General features: G+C 43.4%; 2 protein-coding genes across 2 annotated transcripts; both read left to right on the top strand.

The window, feature by feature from the left end:
• Positions 1 to 4,919: 4,919 nt before the first annotated feature.
• BJ212DRAFT_1293720 (uncharacterized protein) lies at positions 4,920 to 5,231 on the top strand (the record flags this gene model as incomplete). Its single annotated transcript, XM_041332175.1, has 1 exon — positions 4,920 to 5,231. A coding segment is annotated over one exon (312 nt), but the record flags the coding sequence as incomplete, so codon positions are not given.
• A 3,940-nt stretch (positions 5,232 to 9,171) lies between these two features.
• Positions 9,172 to 10,668, top strand: BJ212DRAFT_1593046 (uncharacterized protein; the record flags this gene model as incomplete). The annotated part of the gene is made up of 8 exons (XM_041342534.1): positions 9,172 to 9,293; positions 9,409 to 9,449; positions 9,594 to 9,628; positions 9,680 to 9,711; positions 9,817 to 9,828; positions 9,968 to 10,167; positions 10,228 to 10,275; positions 10,427 to 10,668. 8 exons carry the CDS (start codon positions 9,172 to 9,174, stop codon positions 10,597 to 10,599), a joined length of 663 nt encoding a protein of 220 aa, XP_041184852.1. The 3' UTR covers positions 10,600 to 10,668.
• Positions 10,669 to 10,910: the final 242 nt, after the last annotated feature.

Below are 10,910 nucleotides of genomic sequence, written 5' to 3'. Positions count from 1 at the left end.
TGCATCTGACAACATGACCAGCAATCTCAACATCTTCGTGCATGAGCAGAAGATATTCACCTCCCTCACTATGACTTCTCTTCCCAATGATATTTCTATGAGCCAGCCTGGGATCCCTGGGATGATCACGACTCATCTCCAGATGACACCACTTCACCCCTCACCACTCATTGGGCATATGGAGCTCACCCATGGTTTCCTCTCATCCCCTTGAATCCTAGCTTCACGGTGTCTTCTTACTTGAGGTGTCTTATATAAAAGTGGTCAAAAGGCAATGACACCACAATTACACTTTTGATAAGACTGAATGCTGCCAACAACCTCAAGTTCACGTCTACGACTTTTCTTCTTTCGTGGTAGATAACGCATGTTTGTGGAGGTTACCTGCTATACAGCCGTGGTTTTCTACCTGGTTGTAAATAGGGGTTCTACAATACAAGCCTAGCTTTATCTGGCAAGACAGATAATGTAGAGTATGTAGATAGAACTTTATCTAGTCTTGAGTTTGACTAGACAAATAGAATAGATTCTGTAGGTAAGTCTCTCTAGTCCTATGTTTGACTAGATAGAGAATAGAGTTTGTGGGTGAGTCTCTCTAGTCCTATACTTGACTAGACAGAAAATAAAGAGGTGCATACTATGCACAAAACTAGGTAGCAAATAATGCTAATATTCCCCTGCCTTGATATACTAAAGGACTTATAAAAGGGAACTTGGTAGAAGCTGATTGGATTTCCCTGCCTAAATGCAAAGGGTTTAATCCAAGGAAGATGATATGATACAAGAGCAGATGATCCAACAAAGGAATCTGCAGGCACAGATAATATGGCTTGACTTGGTACTTCTAGTCCTCTGAAACTATATGTCAGATGCACACTAGACAGCACAGGTACAGTCAAGAAAAGAATAAATGATCTCAGAGCAAGTAAACCAAATGTACTTGGTCTGCACTTCCTGGCTAACACAAGAGTGTCAATGTCAGAGAAAGTGGAAGAAGTGGAGGTTCTTTTAAATGATAAAGAAGTTCTTAGTTTTTTTATTGGTGGAAAAGTGCTCTCCTTAATACATGAGATGGGAGAAACTGTATAGTACCAAGAAATAAGGTTGGAAAGAGAAATGACATCAGAGTTGCATCATAAATGACCTCATTGTGAGCCAAGTGGAGCAGAACATTCTAGCATCCAATGACATCACTATGACATCATAGATGGCTTCATAGCATCCAACAGAATATTCCAGAAATTTCTGTGGAGCTATATGACATCATCATGACATCATACCCTGCAGGTACATTTTATGGAGTCTCTGGGAGGTCAAAGAATCAAGTAGGTAAAGAAATGAAAGAAAAATATGAAGAAAATAAAGTAGAATAAATCATAAGACAGAACAAATCAAAACACTGGCTTTTTAGATAGGGTTTTGGTAGGCTTTTATCTTTTCTCCTTGGTTATTTCTAGTCAAAGGAAATAAGCCAATGATAGGCAATAACCTAAGCTTTTGTATGACTAACAACTTTGACCAGGTCAATATATGATTTCTTCATCATATTTGACTTTTCTTCAACACACCATATTTTTCCATGATTGGAGCATGCAAAGTGAAATATTGCACTTGAGTCTGTACTCAAAGTACATTTTGTGTAGTCTGAGGACTAAGCTAACAGACTATGGAAACGTGGGATGATATGTCATATACATGTTCTTCATGATTCCCAAATCATGCAGGACAATGGTCCAATATTTGAGTGTCTGAACCACTCGATGTTCTCCCTGCACACAGAGCTCAACAGCCAGGGAAAGCACATCCTCCACTGTGACATTAGAGAAAGCTGGTGTGAACTAGAGAAGAAGTTACTCTGGTGCCAGGAGCTTTTGGGAGCTGGACTCCTAGTTCCATGGGGCACTGTACTTGCACACCCTCCTGCTCAATATGGGTACCTAATGTCACATTCAGATGTGAAGCTTGCTAATGTTAAGAACCATGCTCAAAGGAGAGAGAGACTGACTCAGAGGGGCTTGGCCTCAGCTCGTATGCTGTGCCCCTTACCCGAGTATGTGCCCTTCATTTCAGAGGAAGTCCAGAGGACTGCCAGAGGCTGGCTACTCTGGTGGAGAGTGTGGGAGGACTTCCGGAGGAGCGCAGGAAACATCCGGGGGAGCATGGGAGAGTTCCAGAGGAATGCAGGAAATGCTTAGGAGAGTTCCCACTGCAAGGTAATACTTCTACAGGAAATCAGGATGGAAGGATAGGAGGTCTGGAGGACAGGAGGACAAGATGTCCAGAGGTCTGGAGTATGGAGGACAGGAGGTCCAGAGGACAGGACATGGAGGTATGGAGGATGGAATGTCCAAAGGTACGGAGGGTGGAATGTCCAAAGGACAGGATGCCCAGAGGTATGAGGGACAGGAGGTCCGGAGGTCCGGAAGGAATAGGGGCTACATCAGACAAAGTCCGATGCAGAAGCAAACAGAGGTAGACTACCCTAAGGTAGAGTCGGAGGGACAGGAAGTGGACCTAAGTCCAGAAAGAGGGTAAGTGCCGGAAAGGCAAGACTCCAGCCTAGGGAAGCAATCCCTAGACTTGGGACAGAGACATAGGGGACAAATCCGAAGGTCTGGAATTCCGGCCTAGGGAATCCTTCCCTAGGCCTTATGGAAAAGGACAAGACTCAGATGGACTGAAGTCCAGAAGATGATTGGCAAGTAGAACAGGATCTAAGATGATATTCAGACTGAGGACTCTACTGTAGTTGTACAGGGGTTATATACTAGAGGCTATCTGAGAGGATCAGTAAGCAAAGGAGTAAGGCTATGTACGAGCATGTGGAAACACATTGGTAAGTAAGACGGAACATAAGTAAATGAACTCGGAGATGAAACTAGTACAAGGATCAATCAGCAAGACGGAAACAGAGATAACTGAGAACCAGAAAGGCGGAGATGCCTAAATGGGGATAGGCGCAGGATCTCGGACAGAGGGTGGGAATAGGTCCGGAGATAGTACAGTTAATATCCGGAGGTCCGGAGATCTGGGGATCTGGAAGGCAGGGCAGAAACAGGACTGAGATATGTGAGGTGGTGAATGTAGTCCAGAATCCGAGAGGAGGTAAGTCCGGATGTCTTGCTGGACAGAATGTGTGTAGGGTGGACAGGATAGGGGATCCAGGAATGAGTCAGATATGGGGTCCGGAAATAGGTCAGGAAAGCGTGGGAATATGATGGGATCTATGTCTGGCATACAGGATATGACAGCTAAGAAAGTTGCAATGAGATCTTGCAATGCATTTCTATGTATGCAAACCATTTCTTCAATCTCATCACAACTGACACATGTCTAGTAATCACTGCTGTGTGCTCATGGCACATCATGACTTGTCAATATCGCAGATCAAATTGTCTGTGGATGGCTCTCCTCATCAATGACCCCAGATGCCCCATACCAGCTGAATGGGTTCATGAATTGTCGTGTTCATTTGTCAGAGATCTGTCAACTAAGGTTCCACACACAGGCGTCTTCATATCCTCTGTTCACTGCCCTTGGGAACTACAACTACCCATGTTCAAACACTTCAAAATCCCAATCTGGGTTCACTGCCAACAAAACTTCCATGTGAATTTGTGTCATTATAACCCATCTCAAGAAGCTGTTTCCCATGCAATTGAGGCGCAGTGCCCAAGTAACAGTGCCTGGGGTCAGGATGATGGCATCTGGGGTAAGTGGGATGGTGAAACTGAGACCCAGAGTGCCCTTGGATGGGGTGACAATGCAACTCAGACTGCCCTTGGATGGGGCCCTGCACCTGAAGCTCCTCAAGTGGACTCTCACTTTCCAGTCCCTCAAAAACTCAGTGGCCAAAAATCAGGAGAAGACTGGAAGGCCTTCTTTGCACAGCACCTTGAGGAAAATCAGAAGAAGCAGAAGAAGGAATCCCCAGCTCAACATCAATCACATGAGAGTCAGGAACAAGCAGTGAAGAGCCATAATCTTCCTGGAAAGTCCAGTATGGTCATGGTATTTGAATGGCAACCTCAAGATGAGTTTGGAGGCTTTTTGCTATGCATCTGCCTCACCAAGGCCAAGGTACTGATGACCTGGGGGAACTACAGTAACTCCACCAGATGGTTTGACTCATTCAGAAATGAGTGGGACTTGTATGATCAGTTAGATCCCACCAGCACCCCCAACAGTGACTGGGAAGAAGACAACTTCAATTTCTCAGACCCCATCCCTGATCCTCTGCTGCCACCACCCACTGTGCCTCCATCATTGTCCGGCTTCCTGCAGGACATTCGCAACTAATTTGGATGTCATGAGGTTGCACCCTTGTCCAATTATACTGAGGGTGTGGAATGCTTTGTCACTCACTTACAGTTTCACCTTGGCTTCCATCTGTCAGCATCGACTACTAGATCCATTGGTGGATCTGCCACTTTCAAAAGTTGGGTCAAGAAGCAGAAGTTCAGCCACATTTGCAACATTGTCAGGGACTCAGGCAAGGATGTCGACTTGATTTCAGATGTGCAAAAGCATGTCATTACATGCTTCATAGGTTACCTTGCCACCCTGCCCACATCTCAGTTGTCTGAGATCCTGTCTGATCACTGGGACCTGGTGCCTGGGACTCCCTTGTTGGCTTTGAATGCATTCATTCAAGTTTCTTATCTCAATATCCCCAGCCAGGAGTGACTCTATGTCATCCAGCCAAGTCAATCAAGAAGTCTTGTTCCCTGGAAACTTGTGGTCCCCAACACTGCTACAGCTGTGATGTGCCTCCACTGTGACTGGGGGTCTGACATCTTGACCATTGCCCTCAAACTCCTGAAAAAAGGCATTCCATTCAAGACACTGCAGCCCATGGCAGTTTCTCCTTGCACTCAGCGCCCACTCAGTGAACTTCATACATACTCGCTCGGATACTTCCGCCCCCCTTCAAGGCAGTTTATGCAGATTATATCACATATGAGCAGTATCACCATGAGTTCATGAAGGAGGATTGTGCACAAGCCACTCTTCTTCACAGCGGGATCTTATGGCAGCTAGTGTTACATAGCCTTGGCTTTGATGTCCTCCCCTTGGCCCTGATTGGCATTTCACAGGATGCTGTCCCATTCAGACAAATGTTGTCTCTCAATGGCAAGACTCACTTTGATGATGATTGGTTGGAAGAGGAGGTTGATTTCATTTGCAGGATGTATTATGTGTACACGAGTAAGTTTCCCTATTCATATTGACCCGCAGCATGCTCATATTTGAATCATTAGATAACAGATGCATTGAAAAATTGTCTTGGTGGCCAAGGCCTCAGGCCTGAGCTGGGTCAGGACTGGATGTGGGGTTCTGGTCTGCTTGATGTGAAGCCTGGTTTCAGATACACCTTGAAAACATTCATCAAGGTGTTTCTTGACACCACAATTCATCTGACAATAATGGGCCAGTGAACAACATGCATTGGAAACATGGACTCAAGTTCAATGGGGCAACAAAGAAATTCAAGAAGAACCTCAATGCAGCATGTTCTAATTTTCTTGCTATGAAAGCAAGTGGTAAGCTATCTTTTTGTTGTTTGTTGTACATCTCTGATTTCCTCTCAGCCTTCACAGACAATTAGATGACCTTGTATGATTACTATACCATGGTGTCAACACAAATTGATTTTGTGGCATCAAACGCTCCATCCTTACAATATGTAAATACTGTACTGTTAGAATGTGGAATATGAGTTTTCTTTAAATGGGAGATTATCTACTCATGAGTGGGTGGTGAGTGGGTGATTGTCAGGCAATTAATTTTGTCTGGAGACAAACTTGATGTTTTAGCTTCATGTTTTATTATCAGGAGGTATTTTAAATTTAAACACCCATCTAAGTAGTGGTCTGAATTTTGTGTATGAGCAGACATTCAGTCACATGCAATTGTTGAAGTTTTTTTGAGTCTTAAATGTGAAGTTTCATTTCAAAGTATAGGCCAGCATTAAAGATATATTTATATTTCTTATTATCATTGACGTTCAGACAGTAACAAAATGTTCACTGATACTTTATATTTCTATTGTCATGCAAGATCTCTTTAACATTTGAAATTTTACATGCACCTAGACAACAACCTAAATATTAAGTATTATTTTAACATTTTGCATGACATTCAAACCTGTCTTAAATATTGTGGACCCCATAGTGTAGGGCTTACTACTTAGTAACAAGGTCAGGTACCTGACATCATTACTAATAATAATGTTTGATGTCACTTAGGTGTGAGATCAAGTGTGGTGAACGCTATCATGAAATCCAGCTTTTTGTTCCAAAACTTTCACTCCTCTACCCTACTAGTACTTATCCTAGGACTGGATGGCCTTCCATCTTCTTCAACACAATGCCTGCCTTCAAGTTCCACAGACAAAGTGCCCTATTGTTCAAGCTAGTAATGATCGGTCATCCATCATTTACCAGAGAAACTGTGATTGCCCTTATGCATCCTTTATGGCCTTTGAACTCTCACAGTAATGTAGTGATTGGAACAAGCTTTGACATTTTACTGGAGCTTGATGGCGTTGGGGTGGACTTTGGAAGGATTGTAAGTGTCTTGGCAAGAGGTGTGGGATCAAGTAGTTCAAGACACTAACCTGTCATAACTTGGGTACCCCCTACACCTACCATGACAGTGTGATGACAGTGTGACCGATCATGTAATTTAGCTATATTAGGTAGTTGTTCATCACAAAATGACAAGTTAAAATGGATCAATTCAACTATCACAAAGCAAAACAGACAGCTGCAGTGATATAATGGATGAAGACAAGTACATAGGCGACTGGAATAGGTTCATAAAGTAAGAAATCAAGCACTGAGTACAGAAACAGTAGTTCCAATGGTTGTTCAGGCCTTCTTTGATGGACAGGATGGACCAGCTTGTGCTCCAGCACATTTGGATCCACAAGAAACTAACAGAGGCACATTCTCCTTGCTGATTTCTGTTGTGAGAACAGGCAAGTGAACAATGGGAGAGGGAGCTAGAACACAAAGGTACAATCTCAGTTTCAACTAGAACTCATATTAACATGCATAGTACCTAGAACACAAAGGTACACTATGGTTTTGGTCAGCTAATGCTGACATACATGTTTCCAAGTACTCACATCTCAGTTTCAACTAGAACTGATATGTGCACATCTGATGGGTGCTTGGTTTTATAGCAAGGTAAGTAAGGAATGCAAAGGTGAAGTTTTCTGACATATGTATATTGCAGGGCACAAGCCAATGTCATTTGGGCGCAGCCTATTGGCCTGTCTGGCTCATGCGCTTGGACCTCTCTCTCCCACTTGTACCTATCATGTTGGATCCTTCAGCTTCCTCACTCTCTTTCTCTTCAGATCATTTGGACTTCAACACATGTGTGATGGTACTTGAAAGTCTATAATCGGTGTCTGCGAATGTCCAGATGATGTATTAGAATAATGCGAATGACAACTTGATCCAAAATGCGTCATTTGATAGGAATCGTCCTCAAAGTCCATGATGTATGCAGTGTTGTTGTCATTATTACTAGAAGCAAACCATGAGTCATAATGTGTAGATTTATGAGTTGTAGAATACATAATGAATGAGGTTTAAGGAGAGAGAGATGCAAGTCATTGACAAGATGTGTCAAATCAATATTGACACATCATATCGATATTAATTATTAGTCACATGTTCTCAAAAATCACATCCAAGATCTGACATTTAGCAGGTACTGTCTCTACATGCTTGTATTTCATTAGAATAACTATCTAGATCTATTCTACAGTAGTAAAAACACCCCCTTTAAAGTACTCACCAGACGATTTTACAATGATTTGAGACCGCTGGCGAGGAACTCAAAATGTGTGGCTTGTAACTTCATGTGGCTATGTATTAAGGTTTTTTTGCTTATCTAAAGTTGAGCTCTGTGTTCGGGATTTTGCAAACACACACCTCTTGTGTCTTGGTCTAAGTTGCATAGGTGCATGTATTGTGTGTTTTATGCTTCTTTACTGCATCAACATACCTCGTTTCTATAGATGCCCAAGACACAAGGCTGTTTGCCTCTGCATCTGTGTGTCCAACTCTTGTTTCTACAGCTTCCAGAATGTATCCCATCGCATCTAATCGTGCAGTTGGTGCATCCCAGTGTGAAAGAGAAATAGCGACTAGGCTTGCTAGAAACTAGCGCTACTTATCCAAATAGGTGCGAGTGTAGTATTCGACCCAAGAGGACTGCTAATGAAGCAACTCCCTACTAATATGCAAGGGGAGCGATAGCACGAAGGACTAATAACCTATAGTGACCTAAGACCAAAAAAAAGAACGATGAGTAGCACTATAGCGATCAGCTTCATTTGACTAGCAGGTTCTGACAAGAGAAATGTGCATATAAGTGAGAGGTGCTATGCAAGTTGTTTTATGCAATAGTGCTATGCAACGTCTGACTAGCAACAGCGAGAAGAAATCAAAGGGAGCGAAAATGAGGAGTAAGGTAAGACAGTGCAAGTGGAATGCCCGATAACGACTAGATTATAGCTCAACTACCAATAGCGATCCTGACATCTGAAGCAAGTCAAGTGACACACAATCAAAGAGTTTGGCAAGAGCGGAATCAATTGCACTAAAACTAGGATATAGCAACTAAAGTGACTCCTACACCAGTAAAGATCTGGGGAAGGGAAGTACTGTACTGTATGTAGGACAGGTCATTTTATCATACTGTGTAGGGGTTTGGGATTGTGTAGGCGAGTATAGTAGCAACACTGGCGAGGGCATGATGTAGTGACAGGTAATAAAACATGCAGCACTGCAGAACACAAGGACACATGTAATAAGACCTGTGACTGATGAGTAGCAACATTTAAGGAAAAATAACACACCAGCGGAGGTAGGTGGACATAGGCAGGACATGGGAGGACAGAATACCTAGGTGTCAGACCGAGTAGTGTGCTATGGGAGAAAAGTGGTTCCAAAGTGGATAGCTTGGGAGCTGAATAGCACTGGTGACTAGTGCCTTACTCTTTTCCTCTGGACAAGGCAAAATATGCCTATGACACTCATATACGCCTAGCACTGGTATGATTGTCACACCGGCCCTCCAATCTGACTATCCTACATGACTGCATGAGTAGCATTGTCTTTTGGGGTCAGGTAGCTGCTCTAGCATATTACCATGTTACAAGGACTCTGGCAAGAGCATCGCCTGAATGTCTCTCTGTCAGGGACATGTCACATGTACCCACTGGAGCAGGCAGAAAAGGAATGTACTGGGTTGGATGTAGGGAGTAACGAATGGTGAGTGCTGCAGCAAGCCCAGGAGGGTTTTATTTGTTTTCATCATGTCTCATTTTGCATCAATGTGTAGCAATACCTATAATTCAATTGACGTGTTTCATTAATTCCTCTACAGTGCTTCTAGGGATCCGAGCTCCTTATGGTGCACTATCCTAGGTAATTGATTCCTTCCCTCCTTCGCCTCCTTCCAGCGTTCAATTTTTGCTCTCAACACACCCCCAGTGAATAGTGAATCCAGACGAAAGCAGATATCAGATAGATGTATCCTTGTTGTCTGGAGCCTACTTCTGGGCTTAACAGATGCATCAATGGCTACCCAGCAGTTCGACCCAGCGGTGTGACCATATGTGCTGCTCAGAGGCTAATACTGGTTTTGTTTGTTGAAGGTCACCATTCAAAATGTCATACAAAGCCAATTGTATGCTTCCTCATCTTCATTTCGCTTTTATTTGAGGTTGCGTTGATGAAGCTGCGTTCTTCGAATTTGCCCGAATTATTCTCCATGGATTGTACGTTCTGATAGATTACTTGCAAAGTGGGTAGTTTTTTGTTTAATGCAAACAGCTTAGTGAGCTCGTGTGTTGTGGGAAAGATTATTACTCGCAGTATCCTCTCTTACCAACCGAGAAGATACGATTTCTCTATCTAAAAATCATTGATCAAGTATTCTCTAGGATACTCAAGAAAAGACGGACCTCTACCATTAGACAGGTTGCATCTCTAACGAAGCTGGCGCAAAAACAAGAGGAAGGGACAAGTTCCCGGTGGAAGTTTCTTCAGTGTGGTGGGCTGTGTTGTACAGCTCGCGGTGCATGCGTGTCGCTAGTATTCCGTGTATCGCGACCTGTAAACTACGAGACAGTCAGTCAATATGGTCTGTTCAAGAAACAGCCCTTACATTGATGTTACATCTCCGTATGACGCCTGCGATCAGATCTTGAATTAGACGTTGGATTCGTAATTATGAACACGCACGGGAAGAGTAAGCACGACGACCACAAGGTCCCGAAATCTTACACAGCCTCAGTATGCACCACCTTCGACTCATTCAACTGGGCTCATGGATAGCAGGAAAGGGGATCTCGTGCAGTGTCTACTCTTACCAACCGAGAAGATATGAATTCTCTATCTAGATTTAAATCATCGGTCTAGTATTTTCTATGGTAAAGAGAAGAAGGACCTTTATTATCAAGTTACACCTCCGATGAAGCTGGTGCAAAAGCAAGAGGAAGGACACATTCCCAGTGGAAGTCTCTTCAGTGTGGTGGGCTGTGTTGTACAGCTCGCGGCGCATGCGTGTCGCTAGTATTCCGTGTATCACGAATGTAAACTACGACAGTCAGTCAATATGTCAGTTCAAGAAACAGCCCCTTACCCTGATACCGCATCTACGTACGATGCCTGCAATTAGATCTTGAGTTAGACGTTGGATTTATAATATTACAAATGCGCACGGGAAGAGCAACCACGGCGACCACAACCGGTGGAAATACTGGTCGCTACAAATGTTAGTGTCAATTTGTGAGAATGATGTTTTGCTCACCAAGCCCACAGGCAAAATAAAACACGTTATGTTTGACAAGGACCCGTACAAGAGGCGCATCGTTTCCATGTTCT

Source organism: Suillus subaureus (assembly GCF_016647635.1).
Source record: "Suillus subaureus strain MN1 chromosome Unknown BJ212scaffold_561, whole genome shotgun sequence".
In the NCBI taxonomy this organism is placed as follows: Eukaryota; Fungi; Basidiomycota; class Agaricomycetes; order Boletales; family Suillaceae; genus Suillus; species Suillus subaureus.
Note: the sequence above shows the minus strand (reverse complement) of the source record. Positions and strands in the feature narration are given on the sequence as shown.